The sequence below is a fragment of the Coregonus clupeaformis genome, chromosome 29 (assembly GCF_020615455.1).
Source record: "Coregonus clupeaformis isolate EN_2021a chromosome 29, ASM2061545v1, whole genome shotgun sequence".
Lineage (NCBI taxonomy): Eukaryota > Metazoa > Chordata > Actinopteri > Salmoniformes > Salmonidae > Coregonus > Coregonus clupeaformis.
In genome coordinates, this window is record NC_059220.1 from 9,686,874 (window position 1) to 9,707,274 (window position 20,401).

The following is a 20,401-nucleotide window of genomic DNA, read 5'->3' on the forward strand; positions in this document are numbered from 1 at the left end:
AAAAAGTGTTGAAAGCGTTCCACAGGATTGCTGGCCCATGTTGACTCCAATGCTTCCCACAGTTGTGTCAGGCTGGGTGGACAATTCTTGATGCACACTGGAAACTGTTCAGCGTGCAAATCCCAGCAGCTTTGTAGTTCTTGACACACTCATACTGGTGCGCCTGGCACCTACTACCATAACCCGTTCAAAGGCACTTAAATATTTTGTCTTGCCCATTCACCCTCTGAATGGCACACATACACAATCCATGTCTCAATTGTCTCAAGTCCTAAAAATCTTTCTTTAACCTGTCTCCTCCCCTTCATCTACACTGATTGAAGTGGATTTAACAAGTGACATCCATAAGGGATCATAGCTTTCACTTGGTCAGTCTATGTCATGGAAAGAGCAGGTGTTCTTAATGTTTTGTACTCAGTGTATCAGAATGGCTTGCACAACATTGACCAAACATCAGAGAGGTCAGGACAGCTTGGCTTAGGCAAATAAATGTACATTTTTATTGAATATTGTTTCACTACAACAGGGTTTAACAAAAAAACTAAATCATTCATTTTTTCCTGAAGGGAGATCCTTTCACAGAAAGGACTATGGATACTTAGTTGCAGACACACAGTATGGATGTGTATAGAGGCTAAGTCACCAAAGGAGAGAGTTTAACAAAAAGGTTTTCAGGTTGTTGTTCTGTTTTAATGGTGGTGTATCTGGACACACACTGGGTTTATATAGCATAGAACATCAATAATCTACCAGAAAAATATTTCAACAAGTCTTTGTTTGCTCGGATACCCATTATTAATAAGTAGAAATAAGAGTAAAAATAGAGAAGCTAGTAACATCTCGTTAGAAATAAAATGTTACAGCATACACTGTTACTTTGAAATCAAAACAATATCAAATTCATAAGTGTATTCATTAGTACACATTTCTTTCCAACGATCACGTCTTGCTGCCTTGGCCTGATCTGTGGTTCTAGATCAAGATGTCTTGCTCTGTGGTTCTAGGCCAATGTGTCCAGCTGATGAGACCAGCTGTGAAGAGAAGTGGAACTGTCAGGTCTCACCACTCTACCACAGCAGAGCTACTTCTAGAACATTCTAAAAGGTTCTAGAATGTTATTTTAGAGGGCTCTAGAAGGTTCTAGAACATAGGTCCCTTGAGCAGCAATGGAAAAGCTCAGCTAGAATGTTGATCCAAAACGATTACTTAACTGAGGTACACAGTGGTCTAGAATTCCAAATACATCATGAAGTAGCATTTTGTTTTGTTCATTACTCCAGAGATATTAGATAACGCGAATGAGGGTTGGAATACAAATGTACATGCATAATGTACTATTACCATACATGAAATGAGGAGGTTAATGAAACTGACACGGTCTTCTCAATAAGGTTTACTGAGTGGGGTAGAAATGCAAAAGTACTGTGTGAAAGACATTTGGAAGACATGCTCTACTTTCTATTTATATTGAATAGGTATGGTTTGGAGATTTATTAGTTAGAACTCTCTATGACAAAATCTAATAGAAAAAGAGGCCAGACAGCCTTGCCTGGATCCACACATAGTAAGGTATAATAAAGCTGTCTTTATACGAACATGATTTGTGTAGTTGTGGGTTTCAAACCTTGTGAAAATTGTTTAGCTCTTGGCGAATTAACTGAGTAATGTAAAAATCAGTAAGCATCAACTTTCTTCAGCTACTGTAAGATGAAATGAGACTATCGCTGGGTAAAAAGGGGCACAATATTTTTTACGTGAATTTTCTCACATACATGTACATTGCTTATAATACTGACAGACATCAACTGCACACAAATAATACATTTTCAACATATACAACTAATCTCATTGTTCTAAAATGATCCATTCAAAAAATATTACTTTCAACTTCCAATTAGCTAAAATGATAAAATGAAAAGAAACCAAATGTTGTAACAAGTTCCAGTTTGAAATAATAAATTGAGACAAAACAAACAATAGACAATAATCAAAACTAACAAAGACAACCGAGTGAATAATAATAATAATAAAAAAATATCAGCATACAGAAAGAACAAAGTCAAATGCCAGTTTGAGAGTTGGCCTAAACCCAACCCAACTCCATTTTGTGTATGTGGATTCCATCTGGACTTTTCTCAGCTCTGCACACAGACAGACAGGTGAGGGCATGTAGAAACTCATCCTGCCCCAAGCAACAGAGCAGACCTGAAACAGCCAATGACTTCGTCAGGAAGTCCTGAAACAGCCAATGACGTTGTCAGTGCTACATGTCACATGACAGGAAACTAACTGCCACAGATTCAAATATGTCTGTCATAGGGATGGTAGGATAGGGATGGTAGATCACATCATTATAGGGGTAATCCCCTTCATTGATTACTGGTTAAATCAGCTAAAACTGTTTGAATAATGATTTTTAAAGTCTGATTAAATACCAAATGTACTGCTGACCAACAATAAAGTTACAGAAGAGTTTCAAATGTACCTTATGACTTAAAAACTGATCTCCGTGATTCGTGTGGGTGTGTTGTGTTGCTTAGCGAGAAGCTGGGACTGATTGTCAAGGCACGGTTGTGGTTCAGGACATGCATAGGTGTAATGAAGGCACGTGGGGTGTGTTCATAATAGCAGTCTAGTCACCACACTAGGAAACAGCTCTACATGGGAACTCTTGGCACATTGCACTTCCTGGCAAAGAGAGGAGAAGTGGCGTGTCATGTCTAATCTCAGACTAGCGCATGCTGGATTTGGTTGTGGGCTCTGAGATTATGTCATATCATACATACTGCATACTGGAGACAGAGGGAGGGAAAGGAGATGCAGGACATCAGAGTTCCTTCTTCTAAAAGGTTCTGATACCTCTTCTGGATCAACCTCTAGATTCTGGATCAACCTCTAGATTCTGGATCAACCTCTAGATTCTGGATCAATCCAGAACCTGCTCATTGTGACTTCATAATATCATGTCATGGACTCACAAAGCTGTATCATTTCATTGATTGGTTACACACTTCAACAATAATAATAATAATAATAATAATAATAATAATAATAATAATGTGGACATGAAGACTTTATCTTTTGTTTAATGTAACTTGTCTTTGGTTCATAGCACATATAGCTTCACTATCAATGACAGTGTTCCTTATTTTTGTAGGGGCAGAACATTTAGATGTAGGCTGTGTGTGTGTGTGTGTGTGTGTGTGTGTGTGGCTGTGTGTGTGTGTGTGTACTGCATTAGTAAAGTCATAGTAGGCAAACGCACCCTAGATTCAGATCCAAAAACCTTTCTGGAGAGAGTACATGCTTTGGAAACGCAGACGGTCGGAGGTTGTATAATTAAAGGGTGAGGTATTCCTTGGCGTTCCCTTACTTGGCCCTTGACACTCCATTCCCAACCAGAGTGTCACTGTGGAGCATTATCGGTCTGATTAAAAGATGCAGCCAGGTTTTCTTGAAACCCAGAAAAGGTTTATCCTTTTTTTATTATTCCAGTTTCGGCAAAAGATACCTCCGAAAGGGCTTTCACTGTCAGTTATTTGTCTCTCTGGTGATGTAGGGCTTTTAACCTCCATCTGACTCTTCCCAGTCCAGTGCTGATGGCTGTTATGGCTGACACAGATTATGGCAATAGACAGATAACCAAGTATCACCTCTCCAAACCTCCAACCCTCTTCTCTCGTCCCATTCGGTTTCCTGAGGCACCTACAAGTCTGAGCGGTGGAGGCAGGGGAGCAGGGGTCTTGAAGCCACCCTTTTCTGCCTCACCCATTCATCCTCACCCCTGTTTCCACCGTCCATCCATTACACCACAAACTCTGGGACCTCTTCGTTGGTCAGCTCCAGGGAGAAATACTTGCTGGTCCTCTTGATGGGGAAGCCGTCAAGCTGGTCACCGCGGATACCGGCGCACTGCTCGGCAAGGTTGCCCTGGTAACCACTGCTGTCACTCAGCTCCTGGGCACAGCCGAAGGTGTAGCTGTGGGCAGTGTCCTGGCATAGCTCCGCCCACTGGAGGCAGCCCTTCTGGTAGAGACGCACATCGTCCAGGGATTGGCTGTGGCGGTCCGTCGACGTCTGAGGCTTCCCGCACACTGACGTCTGGGGAACGGAACAGAAGGAAAACTAAAACAATCAGTAAATGTATTCCGTTTTGTTTTTTACTATGTAAAAACTGCTTGCCTTTTCCCTTACTATTTCTAGCCAGAGAGCGGATATTTCAAGGTTTTACTTGATATTTTAAAGGAATAAGTGACCTAAATTGTTTTATCTACTTTAGTTGAATGCACTGATTGTAAGTCGTTCTTGATTAGAGTGTCTGCTAAATAACTAAAATGAAAAATGTCAGTACTAGGGATGCACATTTCGGTCAATTTTGCTGCCAACTAACTGACCCTCATTAACCAGTTAACAAACTGTGAAATTTGTTCCAAATAGTTAAATGACCAACAGAAAAGGTTGAGAACTTCAAGTTCCTTGGTGTGCACATCACCAACGAACTATCATGGTCCAAACACACCAAGACAGTTGTGAAGAGGGCACGACAAAGCCTATTCCCCCTCAGGAGACTGAAAAGATTTGGCATGGGTCCTCAGAAAAGTTCTACAGCTGCACCATCGAGAGCATCCTGACTGGTTGCATCACCGCCTGGTATGGCAACTGCTCGGCCTCCGACCGCAAGGTACTACAGAGGGTAGTGCGTACGGCCCAGTACATCACTGGGGCCAAGCTTCCTGCCATCCAGGACATCTATACCAGGCGGTGTCAGAGGAAGGCCCTCAAAATTGTCAAAGACTCCAGCCACCCTAGTCATAGACTGTTCTCTCTGCTACCGCACGGCAAGCGGTACCAGAGCGCCAAGTCTAGGTCCAAAATGCTTCAACAGCTTCTACCCCCAAGCGATAAGACTCCTGAACAGCTAATCATTGCTACCCGGACTATTTGCATTGTCCCCCCCACCCCACCCCATACCCCTCTTTTACGCTGCTGCTACTCTGTTTATTATTTATGCATAGTCACTTTAACTCTACCCACATGTACATACTACCTCAATTACCTCGACTAGCCGGTGCCCCCGCACATTGACTCTGCACCGGTACCCCCCTGTATATAGCCTCCCTACTGTTATTTTATTTCACTGCTGCTCTTTAGTTATTCGCTTTTGTCTTTTATACTTAACACTTTTTTTTTTTATCTTAAAAAAATGCATTGTTGGTTAAGGGCTTGTAAGTAAGCATTTCACTGTAATGTCTACACCGGTTGTATTCGGCACATGTGGCAAATACAATTTGATTTGAAAATACTATGTGTGCATACAAGGAACAGATGTTTCATTATAGAGCTTACTTGAATCATGCAACAGTAGCGAGCCAATCATCTCACAGCCTAAAGGCTATGTTATTGGACATACAACTACTGTAACAAAGCAGCCAATTAAAAACATTTCCAACATTTGCCAAAAATGCAATTCGCGGGGAAAAACACTGTTCTAAACAGCGAACCAGATGCCAGCAGCTCCATATGTGAGAGATTAAAATATCTGTTAGAAACTTAGAAAGAAAGAGAATCTAAAATGCAACAACGAGGATGGGTTGCTAATATGACAAGGAAGGTGCCTTTGGGTTGCTAATATGACTAGGAAGGTGCCTTTGGCTTCTCGACAACGAAATACAATTGATATGAAAACCAATAGAACAGCTCTCGCTGTCCGACAGGTGATTTTATTTCCGCTCATGTAGCATATTGCTGTGCGCGTGTGGTAAATAAGATGCCTGACGAACTAACGAAAATACACACACATCAATTTAAGTCCACTCAATTATGCAAATTAACCTATAGGCCGATAAGCATGACCGGTCAAATGTATTTTGCTGGCTAACCGGGAAAAACGGTTAACTGTTAACATCCCTAGTCAGTACCAAACAGGATATGTCGTAACTGTCACTGACCTGAGGAAGAGACTCGATGCTCTTGCCTCTCATCTTGACCACGGTCTCAGAGGAACTGGAGGTGGATGAGCGGACGTCCTTCACTATGAGTCCTACAGTGCAGACAGAGCGGAGGACATTCATAAAAAAACAACAACTAATACTACTACAACACCATCCGTTGACCTCCCAGCCAAGTTCAATTCAACCAGTCTCACTGACGCACTGAGATAGGAGGCTGTCCTAAGACAGGGTGAATGAAGACAGCAAGTGGTTGTACAGTGGGGAAAAAAAGTATTTAGTCAGCCACCAATTGTGCAAGTTCTCCCACTTAAAAAGATGAGAGAGGCCTGTAATTTTCATCATAGGTACACGTCAACTATGACAGACAAAATGAGATTTTTTTTCTCCAGAAAATCACATTGTAGGATTTTTTATGAATTTATTTGCAAATTATGGTGGAAAATAAGTATTTGGTCAATAACAAAAGTTTCTCAATACTTTGTTATATACCCTTTGTTGGCAATGACACAGGTCAAACGTTTTCTGTAAGTCTTCACAAGGTTTTCACACACTGTTGCTGGTATTTTGGCCCATTCCTCCATGCAGATCTCCTCTAGAGCAGTGATGTTTTGGGGCTGTCGCTGGGCAACACAGACTTTCAACTCCCTCCAAAGATTTTCTATGGGGTTGAGATCTGGAGACTGGCTAGGCCACTCCAGGACCTTGAAATGCTTCTTACGAAGCCACTCCTTCGTTGCCCGGGCGGTGTGTTTGGGATCATTGTCATGCTGAAAGACCCAGCCACGTTTCATCTTCAATGCCCTTGCTGATGGAAGGAGGTTTTCACTCAAAATCTCACGATACATGGCCCCATTCATTCTTTCCTTTACACGGATCAGTCGTCCTGGTCCCTTTGCAGAAAAACAGCCCCAAAGCATGATGTTTCCACCCCCATGCTTCACAGTAGGTATGGTGTTCTTTGGATGCAACTCAGCATTCTTTGTCCTCCAAACACGACGAGTTGAGTTTTTACCAAAAAGTTCTATTTTGGTTTCATCTGACCATATGACATTCTCCCAATCCTCTTCTGGATCATCCAAATGCACTATAGCAAACTTCAGACGGGCCTGGACATGTACTGGCTTAAGCAGGGGGACACGTCTGGCACTGCAGGATTTGAGTCCCCTGGCGGCGTAGTGTGTTACTGATGGTAGGCTTTGTTACTTTGGTCCCAGCTCTCTGCAGGTCATTCACTAGGTCCCCCCGTGTGGTTCTGGGATTTTTGCTCACCGTTCTCGTGATCATTTTGACCCCACGGGGTGAGATCTTGCGTGGAGCCCCAGATCGAGGGAGATTATCAGTGGTCTTGTATGTCTTCCATTTCCTAATATTTGCTCCCACAGTTGATTTCTTCAAACCAAGCTGCTTACCTATTGCAGATTCAGTCTTCCCAGCCTGGTGCAGGTCTACAATTTTGTTTCTGGTGTCCTTTGACAGCTCTTTGGTCTTGGCCATAGTGGAGTTTGGAGTGTGACTGTTTGAGGTTGTGGACAGGTGTCTTTTATACTGATAACAAGTTCAAACAGGTGCCATTAATACAGGTAACGAGTGGAGGACAGAGGAGCCTCTTAAAGAAGAAGTTACAGGTCTGTGAGAGCCAGAAATCTTGCTTGTTTGTAGGTGACCAAATACTTATTTTCCACCATAATTTGCAAATAAATTCATAAAAAATCCTACAATGTGATTTTCTGGATATTTTTTTCTCAATTTGTCTGTCATAGTTGACGTGTACCTATGATGAAAATTACAGGCCTCTCTCATCTTTTTAAGTGGGAGAACTTGCACAATTGGTGGCTGACTAAATACTTTTTTTCCCCACTGTATGTACCGGAGTATCTGTTGGTCTGGGTAGATAAGGTAAGACAGTGGTTGTATGTACCCGAGTATCCGTTGGTCTGGTCAGGGGACATGTTCAGCATGTCCTCAGTGATGTGGATGCACAGGTCCTGGTTCAGCTCCAGGGTCAGCTCATGGAGCTCCTCATAGTCTTTAGGGTCGTCTACTAACATCTCAATCTCTGCAGGGACAGACAGAAATATCAATCTCTAGAGGGACAGACAGACACAAATAGTAATCTCTGGCGGGACAGACAGACACTACTATTAATCTCTGGAAGGACAGAGATTAATATACACAGTTGAAGTCGGAAGTTTACATACACTTAGGTTGGAGTCATTAAAACTCGTTTTTCAACCACTCCACAAATGTCTTGTTAACAAACTATAGTTTTGGCAAGTCGGTTAGGACATCTACTTTGTGCATGACACAAGTAATTTTTCCAACAATTGTTTACAGACAGATTATTTCACTGTATCACAATTCCAGTGGGTCAGATGTTTACATACACTAAGTTGACTGTGCCTTTAAACAGCTTGGAAAATTCCAGAAAATGACTTTAGAAGCTTCTGATAGGCTAATTGACATCATTTGAGTCAAATGGAGGTGTACCTGTGGATGTATTTCAAGGCCTACCTTCAAACTCAGTGCCTCTTTACTTGACATCATGGGAAAATCAAAAGAAATTAGCCAAGACCTCAGAAAAATAATTGTAGACCTCCACAAGTCTGGTTCATCCTTTTCATCCTGAAAAAGCGTGTGCGAGTAAGGAGGCCTACAAACCTGACTCAGTTACACCAGCTCTGTCAGGAGGAATGGGCCAAAATTCACCCAACTTATTGTGGGAAGCTTGTGGAAGGCTACACAAAACGTTTGACCCAAGTTAAAATATTTAAAGGCAATGCTACCAAATACTAATTGAGTGTATGTAAACTTCTGACCCACTGGGAATGTGATGAAAGAAATAAAAGCTGAAAGAAATAATTATCTCTACTATTATTCTGACATTTCACATTCTTAAAATATAGTGGTGATCCTAACTGACCTAAAACAGGGAATTTTTACTAGGATTAAATGTCAGGAATTGTTTAAATGTATTTGGCTAAGGTGTATGTAAACTTCTGACTTCAACTGTATGTATGTATGTGGGGAGAACAAGTATTTGATACACTGCCAATTTTGCAGGTTTTCCTACTTACAAAGCATGTAGAGGTCTGTAATTTTTATCATAGGTACACTTCAACTGTGAGAGACTGAATCTAAAACAAAAATCCAGAAAATCACATTGTATGATTTTTAAGTAATTAATTTGCATTTTATTGCATGACATAAGTATTTGATACATCAGAAAAGCAGAACTTAATATTTGGTACAGAAACCTTTGTTTGCAATTACAGAGATCATACGTTTCCTGTAGGTCTTGACCAGGTTTGCACACACTGCAGCAGGGATTTTGGCCCACTCCTCCATACAGACCTTCTCCAGATCCTTCAGGTTTCGGGGCTGTCGCTGGGCAATACGGACTTTCAGCTCCCTCCAAATATTTTCTATTGGGTTCAGGTCTGGAGACTGGCTAGGCCACTCCAGGACCTTGAGATGCTTCTTATGGAGCCACTCCTTAGTTGCCCTGGCTGTGTGTTTCGGGTCGTTGTCATGCTGGAAGACCCAGCCACGACCCATCTTCAATGCTCTTACTGAAGGAAGGAGGTTGTTGGCCAAGATCTCACGATACATGGCCCCATCCATCCTCCCCTCAATACGGTGCAGTCGTCCTGTCCCCTTTACAGAAAAGCATCCCCAAAGAATGATGTTTCCACCTCCATGCTTCACAGTTGGGATGGTGTTCTTGGGGTTGTACTCATCCTTCTTCCTCCAAACACGGCGAGTGGAGTTTAGACCAAAAAGCTCTATTTTTGTCTCATCAGACCACATGACCTTCTCCCATTCCTCCTCTGGATCATCCAGATGGTCATTGGCAAACTTCAGACGGGCCTGGACATGCGCTGGCTTGAGCAGGGGGACCTTGCGTGCGCTGCAGGATTTTAATCCATGACGGCGTAGTGTGTTACTAATGGTTTTCTTTGAGACTGTGGTCCCAGCTCTCTTCAGGTCATTGACCAGGTCCTGCCGTGTAGTTCTGGGCTGATCCCTCACCTTCCTCATGATCATTGATGCCCCACAAGGTGAAATCTTGCATGGAGCCCCAGACCGAGGGTGATTGACCGTCATCTTGAACTTCTTCCATTTTCTAATAATTGCACCAACAGTTGTTGCCTTCTCACCAAGCTGCTTGCCTATTGTCCTGGAGCCCATCGCAGCCTTGTGCAGGTCTACAATTTTATCCCTGATGTCCTTACACAGCTCTCTGGTCTTGGCCATTGTGGAGAGGTTGGAGTCTGTTTGATTGAGTGTGTGGACAGGTGTCTTTTATACAGGTAACGAGTTCAAACAGGTGCAGTTAATACAGGTAATGAGTGGAGAACAGGAGGGCTTCTTAAAGAAAAACTAACAGGTCTGTGAGAGCCGGAATTCTTACTGGTTGGTAGGTGATCAAATACCTATGTCATCCAATAAAATGCAAATTAATTACTTAAAAATCATACAATGTGATTTTCTGGATTTTTGTTTTAGATTCCGTCTCTCACAGTTGAAGTGTACCTATGACAAAAATTACAGACCTCTACATGCTTTGTAAGTAGGAAAACCTGCAAAATCGGCAGTGTATCAAATACTTGTTCTCCCCATTGTATGTAATCTATCTGCAATATTAAAGCTGATCTACCCCCTAATATATATATATATATATATATATTAATCTCTGGAGGGACAGACAGACACTAATATTAAATCGCTGGAGGGACAGTCAGACAGACACTAATATTATTCTCTGGAGGGACAGTCAGACAGACACTAATATTATTCTCTGGAGGGACAGTCAGACAGACACTAATATTATTCTCTGGAGGGACAGTCAGACAGACAGAGGGCCAGTGATGATCACTAGTGGAGCAGGGGAGAAGGCATGACAAACAGTGTATATGTGTGTTCCATGTGTATGTCCCTTGCCGTGTGTGCAATCGATTGCCTTACCATCATCGTCCAGCATGCGCTCCTTGCACCCGCTCTCCACCCCCGAGGTGTGTGAGCTCCCATGGCTAGTCGTTGAGGAGCTGCAGGTCCTCAGGGCCCGGTGCAGGGCCCCTCCGGGGGCAAGGAAACTGTCTGTCTCCACCCCCGAGGTGTGTGAGCTGCTGTGGCTGGCAGTGGAGTGGCGAGACAGGCATTTGAGGTGAGACACGGTGCTGCCGGCGCTGCTGCCGCTGGCCCGGGAACGCTTGTCCAGCCGGTCCATATCCAGCTCCAACGCGTCGCTGATGTACGACTCACGGTACTGCTTCTTGTCTGGAGAGGAGGGACAGACAGGGTTAGATACAGCAGTACCACAGCTAAAGAACCTTACAGGAGCTGGTCAGATATAGAATTCGCTCCTAAGGCATTATGGATATGCCCGACACATGAAAGATGACTGAAAAAAATGAATATATGGCAGCAGGTAGCCTAGCTGTTAAGAGCGTTAGGCCGGTAACCGTAAGGTCGCTGGTTTGAATCCCCGAGCCGACTAGGTGAAAAATCTGTCTGTGCCCTTGAGCAAGGCACTTCACCCTAATTGCTCCTGTAAGTCACTCTGGAAAACAGCGTCTGCTAATATGTAAATGTTAATATCAACATTACAATTGGCTAAGGGAAGGAATGCTGAGATTCCAGGAGACACCAGGAGATTCCAGGAGTCAAATTTCTCCAGTATGGAAAGATGGCAGCATGGCCAGGTAGGTGTGGCCAGGTAGAGGTAGGTGTGGCCAGGTAGAGGTAGGTGTGTCCAGATAGGTGTGGCCAGGTAGGTGTGGCCAGGTAGAAGTAGGTGTGGCCAGGTAGGTGTGGCCAGGTAGGTAGTTTACCTTCGTTCTCCTCCAGCCTGCGGACCTGTTTGAGAACAGGCTGCAGGTTCATGTAGAGACGGTGGCTGTTGCTGAGCAACTGTAGGAGGTGGCGGGACCGTAGGGGACAACCGGTGTAGTAGATCAGTTTACGGGCCGACGGAAGACCATCCGGCAGGATCTCAAACTTCTTACCCTGAAACAGAGAGAGAGGAATAGGGGTTAGAATACTTGTAGGATATCATGCTATCTACATGTCATCCAGCTGATTGATTAATTGATGTTTAACGCTATGATTATGGAAGATCTTTGTGCCTGAGAAAATAATGGAGGGACGACCCTGTGTGATTCAACAGACATCAGTGCGAGTGTTGTATCTTTGTTCATTTTCAGCATCTTTGTTCATTTTCAGCATCTTCGTTCATTTGCAGAGGGGGTGCATGAGAGGATTCAGATACTTTGCTAGAGAGGCAGAGTGCCAGATATCCCCACAGGCAAAACACACAATAGGGGACGAAGAGAGCACAGAACGGTCTCTTCTTTGAAAACTATTCTGCGGCACTTCTTACAACCAAAACAAGAGCTGAATCTCCAGATTGAGGGACACAAACAAAACTGCAGAAACATTTCAACGTTTTCTAATTTGTTTATTTGGATCCCCATTAGCTTTTGCAGAAGCAGCAGCTACTCTTCCTGGGGTCCAGGAAGTAACAACACTGACACACAAGGACAGTCACACAAATTCAAAATACAATGATATACAAACAATTCAACAACAAAAAGAATAATACACAATAAAAAATAAAGTATGCGTGTGTTAGTGTGTGTCCCCTCACAGTCCCTGCAGTTCCATGAGATAAAAAAAAAGAAGGTAATTTTACTGTTTGAGTAATTGGAGATGGAAGGGAGTTCCATGCGATCATGGCTCTGTAAAATACTGTGCATTACCATGAATTCATTTTTGGACTTGGGGACTGTGAAGAGACCCCTGGTGGCATGTCTTGTGGGGTATGTATGGGTGTCTGAGCTGAATGTTATTTGATTATGCAGACAATCTGGAATTTTTATTACAGTAATACTTCTCATAAAAACTAGAAGGGAAGCAGTTCATCTCTCATCAACCAGGAAAGACTGGCATGCATGTTGTTGTTAGTTCTGTATGTGCAGTTAAGGGCAAGGCGTGCTGCTCTGTTTTGAGTCTGCTGCAGCTTTGCTAGGTCTTTCTTTGCTGCACTTGACCACATTATCGGACAGTAATCAAGATGGGACAAGACAAGAGCCTGAACAACTAGTACAGTCAAAAACGCAGAACATCTTTTTATAAACAAACATAACCCTCCCCATCTTCACAACAACTTTGTCAATATGACGTGACCATAATTGACCATCCAATGTTAAACCTAGGAGATTAGCTTCCTAGGAGTCACACCCTTTGTACACAACTCCATCTGAGGGTTAGGTCTTAGAGAATATATTTGGTTCAAAACAATGCTTTTAGTTTTAGATGTATTTAAGACCAGTTTATTATTAACCCATAAGAGTCTAAGCTGTGTCTAAGCCGGGGGAAAGTTTTAGAACACCTCCTCATTCAAGGGTTTTTATTTATTTTTACTATTTTCTACATTGTAGAATAATAGTGAAGACATCAAAACTATGAAATAACACATATGGAATCATTTAGTAACCAAACAAGTGTTAAACAAATCAAAATATATTTTATATTTGAGATTCTTCAAATTGCCACCCTTTGCAAACACACACACACGCCTAGGTCAGCATCCCGGAGTCACCTCTTCACTATTGACGTTGAGACTGGTGTTTTGCGGGTACTATTTTATGAGGCTGCCAGTTGAGGACCTGTGCGGCGTCTGTTTCTCAAACTAGACACTAATGTATTTGTCCTCTTGCTCAGTTGTGCACCGGGGCCTCCCACTCCTCTTTCTATTCTGGTTAGAGCCAGTTTGCGCTGTTCTGTGAAGGGAGTAGTACACAGCGTTGTACGAGATCTTCAGTTTCTTGGCAATTTCTCAGAACAAGAATAGACTGACGAGTTTCAGAAGTTATTTGTTTCTGGCCATTTTGATCCTGTAATCGAACCCACAAATGCTGATGCTCCAGATACTCAACTAGTCTCAAGAAGGTCAGTTTTATTGCTTCTTTAAATCAGCACAACAGTTTTCAGTTGTGCTAACATAATTGCAAAAGGGTTTTCTAATGATCAATTAGCCTTTTAAAATGATAAACTTGGATTAGCAAACACAATGTGCCATTGGAACACAGGACTGATGGTTGCTGATAATGGGCCTCTGTACGCCTATGTAGATATTCCATAAAGAATCAACAGTTTCCAGCTGCAATAGCCATTTACAACATTAACAATGTCTACACTGTATTTCTGATCAATTTGATGTTATTTTAATGGACAAAGAAATTGCTTTTATTTCGAAAAGTGACCCCAAACCTTTGAACGTTAGTGTATATACACACACACTGTGTATATATATATATATCACACATATACATACATATATACACACCACGGGGGCCAGTATGAAAAAAATAAAAATATGTATGCACTCAAAAATATGTAAGTCGCTCTGGATAAGAGCGTCTGCTAAATGACTAAAATTATATATACACACATACATACACACACACACACACACACATACATACATACATATACACACACACACATATACAGTCGTGGTCAAAAGTTTTGAGAAATACACAAGTATTGTAAGTCGCTCTGGATAAGAGCGTCTGCTAAATGACGTAAATGTATTGGTCATCACAAAGTTTGCTGCTTCAGTGTTTTTAGATATTTTTGTCAGATGTTACTATGGTATACTGAAGTATAATTATAAGCATTCCATAAGTGTCAAAGGCTTTTATTGACAATTACATTAAGTTTATGCAAAGAGTCAATATTTGCAGTGTTGACCCTTCTTTTTCAAGACCTCGGCAATCCGCCTTGGCATGCTGTCAATTAACTTCTGGGCCACATCCTGACTGATGGCAGCCCATTCTTGCATAATCAATTCTTGGAGTTTGTCAGAATTTGTGGGTTTTTGTTTGTCCACCCGCCTCTTGAGGATTGACCACAAGTTCGCAATGGGATTAAGGTCTGGGGAGTTGCTGGCCATGGACCCAAAATTTCTATGTTTTGTTCCCCAAGCCACTTAGTTATCACTTTTGCCTTATGGCAAGGTGCTTCATCATGCTGGAAAATGCATTTTTCATCACCAAACTGTTTTTGGATGGTTGGGAGAAGTTGCTCTCCGGAGGATGTGTTGGTACCATTCTTTATTCATGGCTGTGTTCTTAGTTGTGAGTGAGCCCACTCCCTTGGCTGAGAAGCAACCCCACACATGAATGGTCTCAGGATGCTTTACTGTTGGCATGACACAGGACTGATGGTAGCACTCACCTTGTCTTCTCCGGACAAGCTTTTTTCCGGATGCCCCATTAGAGAAAATTAGAGAAAATGACTTTACCCCAGTCCTCAGCAGTCCAATCCCTGTACCTTTTGCAGAATATCAGTCTGTCCCTGATGTTTTTCCTGGAGAGAAGTGGCTTCCTCGCTGCCCTTCTTGACACCAGGCCATCCTCCAAAAGACTTCGCCTCACTGTGCGTGCAGATGAACTCACACCTGCCTGCTGCCATTCCTGAGCAAGCTCTGCACTGGTGGTTCCCCGATCCCGCAGCTGAATCAACTTTAGGAAACGGTCCTGGCGCTTGCTGGACTTTTTTGGGCGCCTTGAAGCCTTCTTCGCAACAATTGAACCTCTCTCCTTGAAGTTTTTGATGATCCGATAAATGGTTGATTTAGGTGCAATCTTACTAGCAGCAATATCCTTGCCTGTGAAGCCCTTTTTGTGCAAAGCAATGATGACGGCACGTGTTTCCATGCAGGTGACCATGGTTAACAGAGGAAGAACAATGATTTCAAGCTTCCAGTCTGTTATTCTAACTCAATCAGCATGACAGAGTGATCTCCAGCCTTGTCCTCGTCAACACTCTCACCTGTGTTAACGAGAGAATCACTGACATGATGTCAGCTGGTCCTTTTGTGGCAGGGCTGAAATTTTACATTTACATTTTAGTCATTTAGCAGACGCTCTTATCCAGAGCGACTTACAGTTAGTGAGTGCATACATTTTCATACTGAAATGCAGTAGCAATGTTTTTTTGGGATTAAGTTAAATTTCATGGCAAAGAGGGACTTTGCAATTCATCTGATCACTCTTCATAACATTCTGGAGTATATGCAAATTGCCATCATAAAAACTGAGGCAGCAGACTTTGTGAACATTTATATTTGTGTCATTCTCTTTTAACCATGACTGTACACACACACACACACACACACACACACACACACACACACACACACACACACACACAGTGGGGGGAAAAAAGTATTTAGTCAGCCACCAATTGTGCAAGTTCTCCCACTTAAAAAGATGAGAGAGGCCTGTAATTTTCATCATAGGTACATGTCAACTATGACAGACAAAATTAGGGGAAAAAATCCAGGAAATCACATTGTAGGATTTTAATGAATTTATTTGCAAATTATGGTGGAAAATAAGCCTAGACACCCCCTGACCATCACAACTCAGGCCCTGCCAATAGACCAAACCATATCCACCCCCTGACCATCACAGCTCAGGCCCTGCCAATAGACCAAACCATATCCACCCCCTGACCATCACAGCTCAGGCCCTGCCAATAGACCAAACCATATCCACCCCCTGACCATCACAGCTCAGGCCCTGCCAATAGACCAAACCATATCCACCCCCTGACCATCACAGCTCAGGCCCTGCCAATAGACCAAACCATATCCACCCCCTGACCATCACAGCTCAGGCCCTGCCAATAGACCAGACCTTATCCACCCCCTGACCATCACAGCTCAGGCCCTGCCAATAGACCAGACCTTATCCACCCCCTGACCATCACAGCTCAGGCCCTGCCAATAGACCAGACCTTATCCACCCCCTAACCATCACAACTCAGGTCCTGCCAATAGACCAAACCTTATCCACTCCCTAACAATCACAACTTCTGGTCGTGTTTATTGACACGTCCCTCCACCCTTCTCTCCCTCCCTCCGCTCCGATCCCTTCTTCCCTCTCTTGCCTACTGCAGCGCCGGGCCGGCTGACGTGCTCAGGGTGGAGTGGCAGTGGAGAGAGAGTCTGTTTTCAGAAAAAGGGTTTGACCGATGGTCCCTTCCATAAGAGGCCCCTCTAGTCCCCATGTAAACCACATCCACGCTTTCCTCAGTCTTCCTATATGAATAGAAAGGCTAAACATGGACATAGACGGAGCAAAACAGGATGTCTTATCATAAGTGGCATGGCATGACAGTGGCATTGATGACCGTACCACCAAATCAATCTATAGGGTATAGGTTGTCATTACACAAAGCTATACTAGAGGAACTGGTTCACAGAGACGTCGTGATATTTACACTGTGCTAGCTGTAAAAACTAAGCAGTTCCATTTTAGACACACCGCAACGATGAACTGCCAAGGCAGCAGCTACTCTTCCTGGGGTTCAGCTAAATTAAGGCAGTTATACATTTTAAAAACATTACAATACATTCATAACTGATTTCACAACATATTAAGTGTGTGCCCTCTGGCCTCTACTCTACTACCACTTACCTATAATACAAAATCCATGTGTGTATAGTGCGTATGTTATCATGTGTTTGTATGCATGTGTCTATGTTCGTGTTGCTTCATAGTCCCCGATTTTCCATAAGGTGTATTTTTACCTGTTTTTTAAAATCTAATTTTACTGCTGGCATGAGTTACTTGATGTGGAAAGAGTTCCATGTAGTCATGGCTCTATGTAGTACTGTGGGCCTCCCATAGTCTGTTCTGAACTTGGGGACTGTGAAGAGACCTCTGGTGGCATGTCTTGTGGGGTATGCATGGGTGTCCGAGCTGTGCCAGTAGTTCAAACAGACAGCTCAGTGCATTCAACATGTCAATAACCTCTCACAAATACAAGTAGGGATGAAGTCAATCTCTCCTCCACTTTGAGCCAGGAGAGATTGACATGCATATCATTAATGTTAGCTCTCTGTGTACATCCAAGGGCCAGCGGTGCTGCCCTGTTCTGAGCCAATTGCAATTTTCCTCAGTCCCTCTTTGTGGCACCTGACCACACGACTGAACAGTAGTCCAGGTGCGACAAAACTAGGGCCTGTAGGACCTGCCTTGTTGAAAGTGTTGTTAAGAAGGTAGAGTAGCGCTTTATTATAGACAGACTTCTCCCCATCCTAGCTACTGTTGTATCAATATGTTTTGACCATGACAGTTTACAATCCAGGGTTACTCCAAGCAATTTAGTCTCCTCAACTTGCACAATTTCCACATTCATTACACGATTTAGTTGAGGTTTAGGGTTCAGTGAATGATTTGTTTTAAATACAATGCTTTTATTTTTTGAAATATTTAGGACTAACTTATTCCTTGCTACCCATTCTGAAACGATCTGCAGTTCTTTGTTAAGTGTTGCAGTCATTTCAGTCGCTGTAGTAGCTGACGTGTATAGTGTTGAGTCATCCGCATACATAGACACACTGGCTTTACTCAAAGCCAGTGGCATGTCGTTAGTAAAGATTGAAAAAAGTAAGGGGTCTAGACAGCTGCCCTGGGGAATGCCTGATTCTACGTGGATTATGTTGGAGAGCCTTCCATTAAAGAACACCCTCTGTGTTCTGTTAGACAGGTAACTCTTTATCCACATTATAGCAGGGGGTGTAAAGCCATAACACACATTTTTCCAGCAGCAGACTATGATCGATAATGTCAAAAGCCGCACTGAAGTCTAACAAAACAGCCCCCACAATCTTTTTATCATCAATTTCTGTCAGCCAATCATCAGTCATTTGTGTAAGTGCTGTGCTTGTTGAATGTCCTTCCCTATAAGCATGCTGAAAGTCTTGTCAATTTGTTTACTGTAAAATAGCATTGTATCTGCTCAAACACCATTTTCCCAAAAGTTTACTAAGGGTTGGTAACAGGCTGATTGGTCGGCTATTTGAGCCAGTTAAGGGGGCTTTACTATTCTTAGGTAGGGGAATAACTTTTGCTTCCCTCCAGGCCTGAGGGCACACACTTTTTAGTAGGCTTAAATTGAAGATATTGCAAGATTAACTGTAACTGAGTAAAATCTTTGAAATTGTTGCATGTTATGTTTATATTTTTGTTTCAGTGTACACACACACACACACACACACACACACACACACACACACACCTCTTATGCGTGAGAATACTTTGGGACAAATTTCCAAAATTCAAATCGATTTGAGATGAATTTCTGGTGTTTTAACAGTATTTTCTGTCCAAAAACAAGAATAAAAAATTGCAGTGCCAAATAAAATCCCCTGAGGGCCCCGCCAGTTGGGGAACAGTGCCTTATGGCAGTGAAGTGACTGTAGCAGCTAGGGGTAAGAAGACCCAACAGAGAAGAGGAGCTCTGTGTCACTACTTCCACAACTGTTGTCTGTGTAAGAGCTGAACTTTCACTAACAACTGCCATAAGTCAGGACTGGTTTCAAGCTCCAAAGACGTCACGGCTGGAATCATGAGTGAAAAAAATAACAGATCTTCCAGAAAGAGAAAGACTCCCCTGAGCCTTCTAAGTGCCTAAGGACTTCTGACATTTATGAACGAGGGAAGCAGGGGAATGAGGGATGTACGGGAGAGGCTGCTCTACCCATTAAACTACATTAGGGCACTAAACATCAGTGTTGTAGTGTTGAGTCCAGGACTCTGACTCAACCTCAAGTCACAATTTTCATGACTCTTAGTAGGGCTGTGATGATACCAGCTTGGAAAATAAATTAATGTGACACTGGATGACAATATAATTATGTTTGTTTCCAACATTAGGGCTGTTTCCTAAAGCAGTTAAATCTGCTTTGTGTTTTGTTTCCTTGCCACGTACTAACGAGTATCGAGATACTGGCATCGTCCCAGCCTTACCTCTTAGTATATACAGTGAGGGAAAAAAGTTTTTGATCCCCTGCTGATTATGTACGTTTGCCCACTGACAAAGAAATGATCAGTCTATAATTTTATTGGTAGGTTTATTTGAACAGTGAGAGACAGAATAACAACAACAAAATCCAGAAAAACACATGTCAAAAATATTATAAATTGATTTGCATTTTAATGAGGGAAACTCTTAAAGGGAGTGCTCCTAATCTCAGCTTGTTACCTGTATAAAAGACACCTGTCCACAGAAGCAATCAATCAATCAGATTCCAAACTCTCCACCATGGCCAAGACCAAAGAGCTCTCCAAGGATGTCAGGGACAAGATTGTAGACCTACACAAGGCTGGAATGGGCTACAAGACCATCGCCAAGCAGCTTGGTGAGAAGGTGACAACAGTTGGTGCGATTATTCGCAAATGGAAGAAACACAAAATAACAGTCAATCTCCCTCGGGCCTGGGGCTCCATGCAAGATCTCACCTCGTGGAGTTGCAATGATCATGAGAATGGTGAGGAATCAGCCCAGAACTACACGGGAGGATCTTGTCAATGATCTCAAGGCAGCTGGGACCATAGTCACCTAGAAAACAATTGGTAACACACTACGCCGTG

At 42.8% G+C, this 20,401-nt stretch overlaps 1 protein-coding gene across 1 annotated transcript in view; it reads right to left on the reverse strand.

The window, feature by feature from the left end:
- Positions 1-477: 477 nt before the first annotated feature.
- The window catches only part of LOC121544617 (FERM domain-containing protein 6), a 53,412-nt gene continuing 33,488 nt past the window's right edge, over positions 478-20,401 (reverse strand). The window contains exons 10-14 of the mRNA XM_041854600.1: positions 11,783-11,957; positions 10,917-11,228; positions 7,870-8,007; positions 5,949-6,040; positions 478-4,101 (exon numbers count right to left, since the gene is read on the reverse strand). Coding sequence (XP_041710534.1) covers positions 3,805-4,101; positions 5,949-6,040; positions 7,870-8,007; positions 10,917-11,228; positions 11,783-11,957 — 1,014 coding nt within the window. The 3' untranslated portion in view covers positions 478-3,804. The remainder of the gene's footprint in view (positions 4,102-5,948; positions 6,041-7,869; positions 8,008-10,916; positions 11,229-11,782; positions 11,958-20,401) is intronic.